This window comes from Giraffa tippelskirchi, chromosome 7 (genome assembly GCF_054371585.1).
Source record: "Giraffa tippelskirchi isolate mGirTip1 chromosome 7, T2T-mGirTip1v1.2.pri, whole genome shotgun sequence".
Lineage (NCBI taxonomy): Eukaryota > Metazoa > Chordata > Mammalia > Artiodactyla > Giraffidae > Giraffa > Giraffa tippelskirchi.
The window spans coordinates 148,411,487-148,427,843 of record NC_137281.1 but is presented as its reverse complement, the minus strand read 5'-3'; the positions used below and the strand labels follow the sequence as shown (position 1 = coordinate 148,427,843).

Genomic DNA, 16,357 nt, shown 5'->3' with positions numbered 1-16,357 from the left:
TGGTGACTTCTTGGCGGGGCGCTTCGCGAGACCCAGCGTGCCTGCGGGCCGGAGGGCCATCCTGAGGAGGGGAAGGATGCCGCCGGTCGCGAGCGGAGGCCTGGCAGGATCCGAGCTGCGCCCCCGGAGGGGCCGAAGCGGGCCCCAGGCGGTTCGGGCCGCAGGCCGGGACGTGGCCACGGAGGCGGCTACAGCGCGGAGCCCCAAACGGCCTGCTGCTCCGAGCTCGCGGCACTTCGAGGCGGCCGGCCGGTGGGCCCTGCTGGCCCTGGTGACGCTAACGTCCTTCGCCACCCGCTTCCACCGTCTAGACCAGCCACCGCACATCTGGTGAGTGCTGGGAGGGCCTGGGCGGGCACCATGGCCACGCGGAAGGAGGGGCGCACCTTCTCATTGGCCCAGGGTCGCGGAGGGGGCGGGTTGCCCAGTGGGAGGGGCGGGGCCCGCTGGAGGTGGGGATACAGGTTGCTGGTGGTGGCCTCTGGCCAGGTGCATCCCTCGGGAGAAGAAACAGATTTTAGCTCTGGTGGGTGTCAGTGGGATTCCTCAGTATGTGAGGAAGCAGTCTTCCTGTCTTGCAGATTATGCTGCAGTACCTCACGTGGCTTTTAAAGATGCTCTGAACTTTCCCAGGAGAATTGGAAATCTTTAGTATAGAATTTCCTAAGCCCGAGTTCCTAATCTGCAGGTGTCCGGGCCTCAGAGGGTGGGGGGAACGTTCCTAACTGGGTGTCTCATTCTCGGGAGCCTGAACAATTTGTGTGTCCATGGGTGATAACAAAGGTCCCACACGGCAGGTCTGAGGTCATCCTGTGAGGAGAGATATTTTCTTAAAGATTTGGTTGGACCAAGTTGCAGGAGTCAAATTCATTTAAAAAGCTTCAAGAGTCTCCCGCTGAAAGGAGGAAGAGCTTTATATGATCTGAAAATGGTTAATTTGTTTGGCCAAGAACTGATACTATGGTTTCTCTGCATCACTGAAGCGGAGAAGGCAATGGCAACCCACTCCAGTGCTCTTGCCTGGAAAATCCCATGGATGGAGGAGCCCGGTAGGCTGCAGTCCATGGGGTCGCGCAGAGTCGGACACGACTGAGCGACTTCACTTTCATTTTTCACTTTCATGCATTGGAAAAGGAAATGGCAACCCACTCCAGTGTTCTTGCCTGGAGAATCCCAGGGACGGGGGAGCCTGGTGGGCTGCCGTCTATGGGGTCGCACAGAGTTGGACACGACTGAAGTAACAGCAGCAGCAGCAGCATCACTGAAGAAAAAGTTAGTGTAGAGGTTGTTAGAGATGGAACTCCTTGACTAAAAAGCAAGCAAGCTAACAGATTATCAGATTACCCCACTTGGAAGCTAAGGAATTAGCTTGTTATTATTTCATAAGTGCTGACCAAAGATATAAGACTTCTGGTTCAGCGTCAAAAGACTTATTACTCATGGCAGAGGAAGCAGGATGAATATGGGCACATTGGATTCAATTTCTCATGGCCTGGAAACCCCATGTGGTGATGCTATGGGCTGAGATGGATGACTGCGCACACAGTGGGTTGCCTTGCAGCTAAGGAACAACAAGCCTGAGGGATTTACTGTTTACAGCAAGCAACAAGTAAGCCTACTTTTTGTCCTAGAGAGAGACGTTATCTCATCTCTCAAGGCTGCTGGATGCAAACACAACTTTGGGAAATGGTCCAGGTGAAGTGCAGTCAAGGCCCTGCATCCTGGCCATACTCAGAGAGATGTGTGGAAGTACAAGAGAGCCATGGAGGACTGTCTGAGGACTGTCTCTCCCAACAGGCTCACCACTTGCTTTTAAGCTGTCTTCGCTTCCAGCAAATCTTCATAAGAATGTGCAGCTCTATTGGTTACTCTGGGTAGCCTGACTCATAGAGGCATGGACCAAGTCTGTTTAATTTGTCTCATACAAGACTTGATTAAGACTGCTCTCACCAGGACTCAAAGCAGCAGGGTGAGGCCAACCTGTGATATTAACCTATGCCCTCCAGGGTCCTGGATTCAGCCACCTAGGAAGAATTATATGTGTGGAGGAGTGGGGAGGAAGGACCAGTAAGTCTTGTTTCAGATAGCTGGGATGTAATCTAAGGCTGGTCTATTATCCATTATGTCTGTACACCGATGTTTAGACTGACCTCTGATTTTTGGAGTCATTGCCAGTAATTACGAGTTCCCTCATTAATAAAGCAACTCCCATGCCCAATGGAAAGACATTCCAAGGCCCAGTTCCTCCCTACATTCTAACATATTACCTGAAGGGGTGCGTGTCACTCCAGTTCAGGATTTTCTGTTAAATTTTATTGGGATTGCCATCAGATTTGGTTTAGACCACCATTTCAGTGATTTGGTTAAACCACGTGGGCAGTGTCACTGAGTAGTTGTAGCGTCAGTCACTAATGTAAAGCATAACCTAAGGTCCCTAGGGTGTCAGGAGAAGCATATGAATTTGTATCAGTCATACTTCCCAGGTGGCTCAGTGGTAAAGAATCTGCCTGCCAATGCAGGAGACACAGGAGACTTGGGTTCAGTCCCTGGATTGGGAAGATCCCTTGGAGGAGAAAATCACAACCCATTACAGTACTGTTGCCTGGGAAATCCCTTGGACAGAGGAGCCTGGTGGGCCACTGTCCATGGAGTTGCAAAGAGTCAGACATGACTGAGTGACTGAGCATGCACGCATACTGATAGAAGGTGGTGTCATTCCGTGTTTTTGCACACATGTGAAGGGAGGTCCATGTTGGGGACTAATGTTGATATCATCAGATACAAGAGGATAGTTCAAGACTGGCCATGTACACATGAGTTTTTCTGATTTTGTAGCAGAGTGACAGATTCAGCAACAGGTCAGATTGCTATATACAGCTGCCATTTGCCTTAGTTGTATCGTAGTGTTTTGGCAGTATGGACTCTGGGCCTAGGAGCAAAGAGCATTAATTATTTCCCTTCTGTTTACATTTTCAGGGGCCTAAGATGTTCCTTCCCCAGTTGGCAGGTTATGTCTTTCCTCCCCCTGCCACATAATCCCGGTGTCCCCCTTAGTACCTGTAACTTCACCTTTACTCCAGTTATTGCCTACTACTGATATCCAGACCTTTCTGCCATGAGCACTGTCAGAAAATTGACAGAGACTTATTATGCCTCCCACCTTGGCCCATGTGAGCTACTGTAGAGGGACTTTACAAGCAGTGTACTCAACCAAGTGATCTTTATTTTTACCTCACTCCATGAGAAAATCCAAGTAACTGAACTAGAATTAAGTTTGAATCCCATAAATCCCGCACCCCCACCCCCCACCCCCAGGCTGATCTGGAGTTGCTGTTAAGGGAGACAGACCAAGCCCAGGAATAGTCAAGGAAGAATCTCAAATTTTCCAATAGATTTTTGTAACGCTCCACCCTTTTTATCCTGATCATTACCCAGTTGGTGGCCAAGAGATAAACACCTAGTTTTAGGTGGCCAAACTATGTGACTGAAGTGTATGAACCAAGTGGAGGTGAGGGAAGTATAATCAGAAATCTTTCTAAGAAGACTGTTCAGTGCTTGACAATATCAGATACCTGTGGATGGTCTGGAGTTGGAATGTCATTGGATAATTTGACTACTGGGCCATTGCAAAAAAAAAAAAAAGTGCACCATTGTCAGACTGTAGATGGTTTGGAATGCTGAAAACCTAACACAGTTTAGTTTCAAGGGCCACAGTGGTATATCTAGAGTAAGATGATTGGACTGGAATAGCAGTATCAACACTGTAACCTGAAAAAGTAGCAGCAGCTGCAGGGCACCAGTGATAGCCTGGAGAGGGGAACAAAGTCCTGATATGGTCAGTTTCCTTGGAGTGGGCAGGGTCAGTGTCCCATGCAGTGTGGCTCCCTTTACTACAAGACAAACAGGCCAGCTTTTGTTAGGCAGCACAAGTTTCCACAATGTAGCAATGGCCTCTGCTTTGGAAACAAACAATCCTTTACTTTGTGCCTCCATGGTGGTAGATGTATTTCCATGCCTGGTGTGTTGGTGGCAGCAGGTGGTATCCTGGGAGCGATGGCAGTGGTCAGGATGGTGCAGGCTTGATCGGCAGCTTGATTCTAATCAATCTTATTAAAATACTGGCCCTTACTGGGGCTATCTTCATGAGAGATCCAGATTGTCCCATTGACAGGCAGCTATGATTTTTTTCCATGATTGGCTCCAAAGAGGGGGGCTTTAAGTTTCTAAATATATATAACCTTCCAAGTGACACACCAGATGGTTAGGCCAATGGCAAAAGCCTAAGAGTAAGTAAAAATATAACCTGTCTCTTTCTTAAGAGTATCATCTAAGGCACAGGCGTTGACTTTTGATTCAGTGCATTGTGCCAGTCAACCCTTTTTGCAGTCATCTTTCCAGAGTTGTCAATGGGGCTGGATGATAGCTGCTTCCCTGTGACTACCATCTGCTTTTAGTTTAGCCAAACCATCAGTAAACCAGGCACAAACATTAAGAGGAAACTCTGGGAATCAAGACCTCACTGAGTCAGGGGCTTTGCTGCAGGTAGTGGAGTGGAAGATAGTTTCTTTCAAGGGGATAGCTAGCACCTCTTTTTGAAAAAATCAAGATGCTTCCAGGGCCAGGCCAGCTGTGCTCTTGAATATATCACTTCCATTTCACCAACGAGGCTTACTGAGCCATTTCCTTGCTAGCCACAGTTTCAAAGCAGCATGATCAGGCCGAAGACCATGGTTCAGGCTCTTAATTTTAACAAGAGCTTAGGAGTAGGTTGGTAGTTGCTTCTTTAAAAAGGTATGTACTTGAAGCCTATGTCCAGCAGATGGCATTGCTTTTATAGAGAACCAGCTCCCCCTCCCCCTTCCCATTACATCTTTAAAGCTGTAATGTCCCTTTTTTGTGATTATATTGTTTCTCTAGGACCCCTTGGGAGGGGACAGGATCACCTCTCACTATGCAGCAGTCCCTGAATGGGATAATCTTTGACATGTGTAGGATAAATACAACTAGGCATCCAGCAGTGGGAGCCACAACAGTAATTTCAAGGACCCCACCCACAAGGCCACTTTACTTTCCCTTCCTGGATGGGAACTTGGCTCAGACCCTGTCAGTTGCATTTGGGTGCTTTTCCCCCTCTTTGAACTAACAAGTCTAATCGGCCTGCATCAGGAGCTACGGTGACAGCCACCTAGAGATTACGCCGCTACCAGGTGGGGAGTCTGGGCAGTGCTGGATGCAGAGGGCAGGAGGAAGCCTTTCTTCCCTTTAGCCCCTCGATAGGTTTGCCCCCACTTCTTCCCAATGTACTTTCCTGTGTCTGGTGAGCCCCTGGGCTTAGGGACCCTCTTCTTTCAGTCCCTGTGCTCACTGCTCTGGTCCTCCCTGCAGTCCTCAACACCTTTGGTAACCCCTGCACCTGGCAGATCATCTCCGAAACCCTAAGGGTTTCGTAGGGCGCTCCTGTATCCAACAGGACCTTGAGTTTGAGTCCCCTCTCCTCACCATGCTAAGATGGGTGTGTCTGGCCTTTACAGTCCCCTTTAGGGACAGGGAGACCTTAACCTCACCTTTCATCATTTTTCTCTTTGAAGCAGCTCAGATTGTGGCAGAGGGGCAGGATCATGGGACCCAGAGGGACAGAGTGGCTCCGAGTCACTGAGCAAGGCACACTTTGAGCTTGAGCACACAGGTCACCCAAGGACCTTTCCATATTTTCACTCTACCCAGAATTCTATGTGGAAGAGCAAGGTCCTTACAACAGGCATCATTCAGGTAAGCTTTGGGAGCTCTGTGATTCTTCAGCTGCATCCATATTCCGTTTTGACTGGGGCTCCTCGGCTAATTGCCCCATACTGGTGATTACATCTTTTCCTGCTTTTACCCAGAAGAATGTGAGCAGTAACCAAGGCAGCATTCAAACAGTTTAAATTCTGCCTCTCCCCACTCAGCCTCGTTAATAGGTAGGCCAGTGGAAGATTCTTACTACCTCCCTTCCCCACCACTTGGGCAAGAGCATTTAGTACCAGATCCAGGGAGTCTTCTGTCATCCCCTACCCCTGTCCCTGAGGGCCTTGTCCTTTCTCTTAAGGAAAGCTATAATTCAGTATCCTGTGCTCGTCAGGGTTTAGGGTTTTATTTTTACCCTGTGTGCGTGTGTTCATGCTTAGTCACTTGTCATGCCTGACTCTTTGCGACCCCGTGGACTGTACCCCACCAGACTCCTCTGTCCATGGGATTCTCCAGGCAAGAATACTGGTGTGGGTTGCCATTCCTTTCTCCAGGGGATCTTTTGGACCCAAGGATCGAACCGACCTCTTCTGCATTGGCAGGCAGGTTCTTTAAGGAGTAGTGCCACATGGGAAGCCCTTATTTTTACCCTACTTACCAACTAATCAGTTAGCCTATCACTGTTTTATGGATGCTGCCAGGAGACCAAGTCCTGGGTCAGAGACAGCCCACTTCATTTCTCACAGTACAGCAGGCAGGCTGTGCGTCAGGATGCTGGCATCAGCTCCGCTTGACCCCGGTGTCCCATGTGATGCCCTGGGCCTCGATGAACGCCTGCACATGCAGTGGGTTGCATCACAGCCGAGGTGTATGGAGCTTGGGGAATCCACTGTTTTATAATAAGCAATAAACCAGTCTGCTTTCTGTCTCGGAGAGAGATTCTGTGTCTTCCTTTAGGTTGCAGGAAGCATAACCCAGAGAAGTGGCATGAGTAAAGAGCGATCAGGACTTTGCATTCTTGGCATATCCTGCAAAGTCTGTACGAACAAGAGAGAGCCTGGGAGGACTATCTCCCACCACAAACATGCAGTGGAAGCCAACAGGAAGTGTGAATATTACTACTAGTTTTACTTGAAAGTAAAAATCTTATACTCCTCTATCAGTATGTTTCCAAACAGACTTTGAAACTAACCACAAATGTTGAGACAGTTTAAATAGTGCCCTGCATGTGTGGGACTATAGTCTGCAGAGTTTTCTCACATGTGTTACTTGATAACTCCCTGGAAGATGGACTGGCAGATACTATTATTGTCTTCTTCATGTAAATGAGAAAAGAGATCCAGAGAGGGTGAGTGACTTTGCAGGGTCATGCTCACCCGGTGGGTGGTGGTGCTGGGACCAGATCTCTCTCTCTTTTTTTTTTTTTTTCTGGAAATCTGTTTTGTCACACTGCTTAGAAGTTATTTTCTCTGTTTGACATCACCAGGTCACGGTCCTCATTTCATGTCAAGCTATGTGCTCAGCAGATGCAGAAGTAGATTTACCCTTCTGCCTAGCTGTTAGACCTAGTGAGTAAAACAAACAAAAGAACCCTGTATTTTTGCTAAGAGCATGTTTTGCCCCTCATGTTGTAGGTCAGCGATAACTGCTTATAGAAGCAGACCTGGGGATGGATAGTCACTGGAAAGCAACTGCTCCTCTGAGCTGCAGGGAGAGACTGACACACACAAATGGCCAGGTTCTGCTGCATAACTGGCCTGCTGCTGTAAAGCCCCCATGTAGGGTGTGAAAGGTTTACTGTGGTTTTGTAGAAGAACAGGATTTTTACATTGTGTTTAAAAGCTAATGTGTTAGAATCATTTCTTTCCTTGCAAGGTAATTTGCAAGTAAATAATGAGGATGGGTTTTAGATTGATTGTTTACTTAGTGAGAAAGCTCTCACTTTTTATATACTGGTTCAGTTCAGTTCAGTGGCTCAGTCATGTCCAGCTCTTTGTGACCCCATGGACCACAGCACGCCAGGCTTCCTTGTCCATCACCAACTCCCAGAGCTTGTTCAAATTCATGTCCATCATTATAGTAAGATCAGAGTTCACAGTCAGAGGTTAATTATCACAAGGTTGGGAGCAAAATCAGACTCCAGCCCACAGTGTAGTTTGTAACAGCGAAAATAACGTAGTTTTTAGTAGTCCTGGGGTTAGAAGTTAGCAGACTTGGAAGAAAACTTATTGTAAAACTTTTTATAGTATAGGAAACTCTTTACCTTTTTAAAATAAATAGAAACTCAAGATACAGAATAAGTATAGATTTAACTTAAATTTATGATGACAACAGGTTGGTATTTGCTAGCCTTTGTCTTCTGTCTAAATGCAGGTTAAGGACCAGCTTGATGTCTTGTTTCCTCAAACTACTTGCATTAAAAGCACTTTTTTTAAAATCCAGATTTTCTCATTAATTGCTTTAAACTTGTAGCCTTTGATTTTAACTGTAAATTTAACCATGCTGTATTAAGGTTATTTGGGTTGTATGATGATTTTAAGAATTTCATTTCTCTTTCTGTTTTCTTTTTAGTTGGGATGAGACTCACTTTGGAAAAATGGGAAGTTACTACATCAACCTGTATTAAGGTTATTTGGGTTGTATGATGATTTTAAGAATTTCATTTCTCTGTTTTCTTTTTAGTTGGGATGAGACTCACTTTGGAAAAATGGGAAGTTACTACATCAACCGCACCTTCTTCTTTGATGTGCACCCACCTCTGGGAAAGGTGAGCAGTGTGGTGGACTGCACTCTGCTAAGGGTTGGAGCCCAGTCTTAGGTTGAGGTTTAATTCTTGGGCTTGTAGAAAGAACCCTCTGACATCCCAGAACAGCAGCTTTCATGGGAAACCTTTGGTATTTTTAGGCGTTCTCTGGGCTCAGAAATGGAGTTAGAATCCATCAACTGAAGGATGGATACAGAATGTGATATTATATATAAGATGGAATATTATGGAGCCATAAAAAGAAAGAAGTATTGACACATGTTGCAACGTGTATTAATCTTGAAAACATTATGTTAAATGGAAGAAGTCAGACATAAAAGGCCACATATTATATGATTCCATTTATATGAAATATCCAGAATTGGCAAATCCGTAGAGAAATTTAGATTAGTAGTTGCCAGGGCTTCCCTGGTGTCTCAGTGGTAAAGAATCTGCCTGCAATGCAGGAGACCTTGGTTTGATCCCTGGGTGGGGAAGATCCCCTGGAGGAGGAAATGGCAACCCACTCCTGTATTCTTGCCTGGAAAATCCCATGGACAGAGGAGCCTTGTGGGCTACAGTCCATGGGGTCGCAAAAGAGTCAGACATGACTTAGCGACTAAACAACAAGGGGGAAGGAAGATTGGGGAGTGACTGCCAATGGGTGTGGAGTTTCTTTTTGGGGTGATGAAATAGTCTGGAGTTAGGTAGTGGTGATGGTCACAGAACCTTGTGAATAAACTAAAAGCCACTGAATTGTACACTTTACAACGGTGAATTTTATGGTACATGCTGCTGCTGGTTAGTAGCTCAGTTGTGTCTGACTCTTTTCAACCCCATGGAGCCTGCCAGTCTCTTCTGTCCATGGGATTTCCCAGGCAAGAATACTGGAGTGGGTTGCTATTTCCTTCTCCAGAGGATCGTCCCCACCCAGGGATTGAACACATGCTTCCCACTTGGCAGGCAAATTCTTTACCACTGAGCCACCTGAGAAGCCTGGTTAATGTTACATGAATTTTAGCTTATTTGAAAAAAAGAAGAAAAAAAGAAATGGAGAGAAGGACTCTGTTGCAGAAAAAGTTAGGGGAGGTGATTGTTTACAAGGGCAGGGAACTCTCTGCTCCCAGCACGTTGCTTGGCCTCTTCCTTTCACATGGCTTCCAATTAGAAATCCCACTGATCAGAATTCATGTTACTCTCTGAGAAGCAAACACTCCTGAGAAGACTAATGGGTTAGCCTGGGTGTTCACTCAGTCCTTTCTTCCTAACTGGAGGCTGAGATTTTTGGTTCCAAGGGACAGGAATCGGCCTGGTATGAAGTGTTCTTGGAGCGTGGAGCACTTGGGGCTGAAGGCAAGGGATGAGAGGCGGCAGGGGTGGTGATTTGTGACAGGTGGGCTTAGGGGCAGGCACCAGAGCATGGGGTGGGGACCAGGGAGAAGGCCCTGCAGGTTTCAGGGCAGGAGAGGAAGATGAGGTAGGTGACCTATTTCAAAATTAGCTCCAAACCCAGAGAAGAAGCAAAAAATGTTACGCTTCTTTTTGTCTCCTTTATAACAATAAGTGAGCAGCAATTGAACAGTCTCTTTTAGTCACTGTAGATGCACTAACTTACATAATGCTCAGAACAACCTTATGCAGTAGGTGCTGTTCTATCCTCATTTTACAGAAGGGGAAAGTGGGACTCAGAGCCGTAAGTGGTTTGCCATAGGGAGTATAGCCAGTAAGTGGCCGAGTCCAGGTTCAGACTGGCTTACAGTCTGCTGTCTTAACTATCATACAACTGCCTCCCTAACTTGCCTCGCCCCATACTGGGGCAAGTACATCCGTTACTACTATAGACTTAAGCCACAGAACCTGCTGAATATTTGCATTAGTCCAGCCTGGGAACCAGCTCCACAGAGGAGATTTTTCATAGGAAACCCAGCCCTGTCTTGTAGCTGGAGATTGCCTGTCTGTTTTTGGAGTCCGCGAGTGCTCAGCGCAGTGAAGACGTGAAAACACTGGCGCCATTGTTTTTGCGGAAGTCTTCCCTTCCTCCCGTCTGGCTCCTGTGTGAAGGGGGAAATGAGAGGCTTCTTTGTAAGGCTGCCGCCAGGGAGTACAGTCTGTCTGCCTGTGCTCTACCTGTTTGAAAGAGACTGATGAGCAAAGCAGCTTCCACAGGTTCTGAAGCCAAGCCAGTCGGAGAGTCAGAAAGCCCCGTGGGAGCTTGTGGTCCAGTGGCTGACTTCACCTTCCAATGCGGGGGTGCAAGTTCAGCTCCTGGTCAGGGAGCTAAGATCCACTTGCCCTCAAGGCCAAAAAGCCAAACCATGAAACAGAAACAATAGTGTAGAAAATTCAATAAAGACTTTTTAAAAAGTGGTTCACATAAAAAAAAAAAAAACTTAACAAAAACACCTTGAAGTGGTGACTAGGAAGCTGTCTCCTGTAGTACTGAGGCCAGTGCCTGCTGCTTCACACTGGCCCTAGCCCTGAGTGCCAGGGCTCCAGGGAAATAGGTGCTTTAAGAGAAATAAAAATGCCTGCACATAGCAAGAAACTTGATGAGAATAGAAGGAAATAAAAGGTCAAAAGCTACCTTCTCTCACATTTCTATTCCTCAGAGGCCACCAGAGCCACCTTTATTAACATTTTCTTATATAGCCTCTCAGAAAGTTTATACAGATACAAGTGTGTATACATTTATACACATGTATATATCAGTACACATGAACAACACATTATATATGCAAATAGAATCAGACTAAAATTGAGCAACTTGTATTTTAAATATATCTTACCTTTTTTCCACATCAGCATATACAATGTACCCCATTCTTGTTAGTGACTATATAATATTCCATTATACATGTAAGCCATAAATTACTTTGCCTCTTTTCTACTGGTAGGCATTTATGTTACTTAGAGTTTTGAGTCATTACAAAAGATAGTGCAGTGCGCTTCCTTGTACATTTGTCTTTTCATAGTTGTGCAGGTGTGGCTAAAAGAGTCTCAGCAGCTGAACTGAAGAGGCAAAGGATGTATACATTTAGATTTGAGTTAGACATTGTTAAGTTATCTTGCAAAATGTGATAATATATATTCCCAGCAACAGTGTATGAGGGCGCTTGCTTCCCTCACCTCATTGTTAGCACTGGTGTGATCACACTGCCAAAACTTTGCCAGTTTGAAAGTAAAAAAGGCTATATCAGTGTTTCCATTTGCATGTCTTCCTAAATTAGGTTGAAATTTTTTTTTGTATGTTTGTTAGCCATTAGTGTTTTGTTTTTTTGTGACAGCATTTTTTTCTAGTAAATTCCTCTTATTCATATTGATTTGAGTGAGTTCTTGAGTTAGAAAATTAGCAGAGTGGGCTTCCTTGATGGCTCAGATGGTAAAGAATCTGCCTGCAGTGCAGGAGACACAGGATTGATCTCTTTGTTGCGAAGAGCCCCTGGAGAAGCTAATGGCAACTCACTCCAGTATTCTTGCCTGGAGAATCCCATGGACAGAGGAGCCTGGCGGGCTACAGTCCATGGGGTTGCAAAGAGTCAGATATGACTAAGCGACTAATACACACTTTTTTTTTTAAGTTTTATTTCACTTTTTAAATTTCTAATTGAATTTTTTATTTTTGACTGCTAGATCTTTGTTGCTGCTCAGGCTTTGCTCTAGTTGCAGCGAGCAGGGCTACTCTTCGTTACAGCGTGCAGGCTTCTCATTGCAGTGGCTTCTCTTGTTGTCGAGTGCTGGCTTTAGGACTTGTGGGCTTCGGTAGTTGTGGTTCCCAGGCTCTAGAGCACGGGCTCAGTAGTTGTGGCTCACGGGCTTAGCTGCTCCACGGCATATGGGATCTTCCCGGACCAGGGATCCAACCTGTGTCTCCTGCACTGGCAGGTGGATTCTTTACCACTGGGCCACCTGGGAATCCCCTCAGGACTACTTTTAACCTTAGGGGAACTGAGAGGGAACTGAATTTTGAGTGCTTGTTAAATGCTTGGCAGAGTGCCAGGTGTTTGACCTTTGGCATCTGCTCTAAGCCTTACAGTCATCTGCGAGGAAGGTTTTATTACTTGTAGTTCAAAGAGTACTAAGCATTGTCCCCAATTAGAGACCTCGTATGGGGGACACTGAGATCCAAGTCATCTATACATTTCCTCATGCTATGCCACCAGCCCAGCTGTATGGGAATTTATGCACCAGGTGGGCTTATCCTCTGAGATGCCAGGTGGGAAGGGACATTCATTTGATTGTCACTTCTCAGTTTAAGATCATCTGTATTCGGGTATTCGGATGGCTCTGTCTTCTCAATACCTTATATTACTTTATATTAAATTAATTAACATTAAATATAACTTCTGGACTCTGGGATTCCTCTTTTTTTTTTTTAATAAGGCTTTATATTAATTTACTGCTGAGTTTTGGTTTCTATGTCTTGACATGGAACTATGGAGAGTGACTCTGTTTAGAACTACTTAGAGAAAAAAGTGAGTTAGTGGTCCATATTCGAGCCCCCAGAAGCAGCGTTGCTGGGCAGGGCTTTCCCTCCGCACAGCCCAGCTCGAGTGCAGGGGTCAGGCCCAGGCAGCCTGGGGCTGTTACTGATGCTTGGTATATGCTGACAGTGTTTATGTTTTAGCTGCTTCTGATTATATGTGTGAAAAAGCAAGTTTCACACTACTGATGGTCAAGGAAAGAAACGAAGAGGCCGATCCTCTCGAGCGTTTTTAAGGATTCACGACTCCCAGGCTTAGTTTGCAGCTGATGTGTTCAGTTTGGTGATGTGCCAGGGTGGCCTCCCTTTGGAAGACTGGCAGTAGGAGAAACCAGTCCCTGGCCTCTGGCTTTGTTTCCAGCGAGACTTTTCCCTTCTCCTCTGGGGAGTGCATCCATCTGCGTTCTGCTCCCCATTTTCTCCCTGGTATGCAGCCACGTGGCCTCTTTGCTCCCTCCTCATCCTGACTTGGAGCCTCATTTTCCTTTCAGTGGTGCGGTCTCCCAGGAATCAGCCCCTGCCCACAGCCTCTGTCCATGAGCTGTCGTGTTTTACTTCACAGCAAGTGAAAGAAGGCTGAATGAGGAAGCCCCTCACTGGCCCTGCCCTTCACACTGTGATTATTTTCTTCTTAAGTACTCAGTCTTCACTGTTCCCAAGGACTTGGCCTTAACATAGGAGAGGATTTGTTTCAAGCCGTGAGCTCTGTAAACAAAAGATTCTTTGCTCTGCAGCAGCTGCCGGAGAAAGTGTCGTACTGGGGGCTCCTCCTGTGGACGGTTGTCAGGGAAGCCAAGGTCTGGGTGCAGCTGTGAGGGGAGTGTGGAGGCGATGGAGTCTTCTCTCCGAGGCCTCTCATCTTTATGCTCCGCCTCTCTCCTCAGATGCTGATTGGTCTGGCTGGCTACCTGAGCGGGTACGATGGCACCTTTTTGTTCCAGAAGCCTGGGGACAGCTATGAGCATCACAGCTACATGGGAATGAGAGGAGTAAGGCTTCCTGACTTGCGCTTGGCTGCCTGAACCCTGGGGCCACACTCAGTCAGAAATGTTAACGGTCAGAAGCCCTCAAGTGGTGGCAGATCTCGGAAAAGGGACTTCGGGGAGGAGGGGGTGATTGGGTCTGTGCCCTGTAGTCAAGACTCAGAGCTGGGGTGAGTAAGAAGAGCTAGAGAGGACACAGGTAATGCGGGGATGACACAGGTGGGAGCAGGCCCAGCCTGTCACCTGTTCCCCTGCCCATGAGCGGCATCAGATTTCAGATCGGAGGGCACCCCAGGACTCAGGCGGTCAGGAGACTGCTGCGGCCCTAACGTGGGCCTCAGCACATTGGCAGGCTACATGTCCTTCCTCTGTGGCTGCAATTGCTGCAGTACTGCCTCCCTCTGAGGCTTTTACTGACACGTCAGCACCCCTACCCCCATGTGACCAGGTTCTTCCCTCTTTTCCCCATGAAGATTTCAGGCACACACGGGTTTTCTAGTCTTTTAAGGGAAGTGTATGTTTACCCAGTCCCACTGTGCCCTGAGTCCCAGCACCAGCCCTGACAGAACATGGCAGGTCCTAAAGACCCAAGTGTCTGGGCACCCCATGCTGCTGCTGCTAAGTCACTTCAGTCGCGTCTGACTCTGTGCGACCCTATGGACAGCAGCCCACCAGGTTCCTCCGTCCACAGGATTCTCTAGGCAAGAATTTTGGAGTGGGTTGCCATTTCCTTCTCCAGGACACCCCATACTTAGAGCTAAATTGGACCTACGGGAACCATTCTCCAGTGTGGAACTCTCAAAGCGGGTTGCATTTGCAAATCCCTTCCTTCAGTTTAGATAAAGGTCATGTGATTATTTGGGCTCTAGGCATTGGCTTGCTTGTGCAGTCATATCATACTGTTTTAAACAAGGAGTGTCTACTACCCTCAAATTCATATTCTTGAGTGACTCTGTGTCTTCCTAATATGTTTGATCACCACCGAGCATACAGAATTGGATATTGGCCTGACTACGAACTTGCTATGGAAGTGAGAAGGCCAAATATAACAGCCTGTTGCCTTTTACACCAGAGCATATTGCTTTCTGCTAACAAAAAGTGACAACCCAAATGTGAGAATTTCCTTTCCTTTGGGTTTGTCTGATTACTTTTGATGAATAGGGTAGGGGAATAGAGAGAACACTGGTGGTTAAAAACAAAACCGAAAAACAACTGTCCAGATGCTAAAGTGTCAAGCTGTCTTTTTTGTAAAATCAAAATACAACCTATAGATTAAAGAGTGGTTCCTGGTGTGATTGGATAAAAGGACCAAGGGAGAAAAAGCAGAAATAGCATTAGACCTCTCTAAAATATTAAAATACTTTCAGGAGCTATTTCTCTCCTTTCACCCAGTTTTGTAACAGAAGCTAGCATCTGTCAAGAACTTTCTGTGTGGTGATAAACTTTAGCTCATTTAACCTAAAAAGAAAGGCTGGGGCTTCCCTGGTGGTGCAGTGGTTAAGAATCCGCCTGCCAATGCAGGAGACACGGGTTCAATCCCTGCTCCAGGAAGATTCCACATGCCACAGGGCAACCAAGCCCGTGCACCACAACTACTGAAGCCCACGCTTCTAGAGCCCGTGCTCCGCACGAGAGAAGCCACCACAATGAGAAGCCTGCACACCGCAATGCAGACCCAGTGCAGCCAAAACTCAACAAATAAATAAAAATTAAAAAGTACGCCCTATGAGGTAGGAACGCTTATTTTTCACAGAAGGGCAGGCTGAGATACAGAGACATGACTTTGTCAAGGTCACAACTAGCAGTGATGGGTTGGTCCAACCCCAGAGTCTCCCACTTAAAACCAGTGTGCCCTCCTGCCCACACCTGCCTGGCTGAACTTCGCTGATTTCATGTCAGTACACAAGTTGGTGCTCAGTGGGAACGTAAATATTGCTTGATTTGATGCTTCACTATTACACTACCCCTTTCATATTTAAATATATTCGAAGTCATCAAGTCATGCCATCCATCATCAGGGCCCTCTATCTCAAAAGACCAGTTTGTACCAAGTCAGGTAGGTCCCTGATGCTTTGCTTAGTTGGTCCCTTGACTGCTTTCCTGTCCTTCCCTAGTTCTGTGCATTCCTCGGCTCCATGCTCATCCCCTTGGCCTACCTCACTGTGCTGGAGCTGTCCCGGTCCCTCCCAGCAGCGCTGCTCACAGCCGCCCTCCTCACCTTTGGTAAGTTGTCCTAGAACATGTTTCTTGGGAAAAGACTGCCACTCTGTGAATGTAGCTAGCAATCAATGCACTTGAAGATCCTTGTCTGTGGGCCCAGTTCTGAAGTAACCTTAGGATTGGGTAAGTGTATTCCGTATTTCCTTTTAGTCACTAGTGATACTTACATGAGTACTTGTATGTAGCAAGCCTTTATAGTATTGGAGG

At 46.7% G+C, this 16,357-nt stretch overlaps 1 protein-coding gene across 7 annotated transcripts in view; it reads left to right on the top strand.

The window, feature by feature from the left end:
• Nucleotides 1-25: 25 nt before the first annotated feature.
• Nucleotides 26-16,357, top strand: part of POMT2 (protein O-mannosyltransferase 2) — a 41,740-nt gene continuing 25,408 nt past the window's right edge. For 2 of the 7 annotated variants that reach the window (XM_081510515.1, XM_081510514.1), the window contains exons 1-4: nucleotides 26-330; nucleotides 8,407-8,491; nucleotides 13,832-13,936; nucleotides 16,045-16,153. In XM_081510515.1, coding sequence (XP_081366641.1) covers nucleotides 77-330; nucleotides 8,407-8,491; nucleotides 13,832-13,936; nucleotides 16,045-16,153 — 553 coding nt within the window. In that variant the 5' untranslated portion in view covers nucleotides 26-76. Of the gene's footprint in view, nucleotides 331-8,295; nucleotides 8,492-13,797; nucleotides 13,937-16,044; nucleotides 16,154-16,357 lie in introns of all 7 variants that reach the window. The other 5 variants (XM_081510517.1, XM_081510516.1, XM_081510519.1 and 2 more) reach the window with 3 other exon arrangements.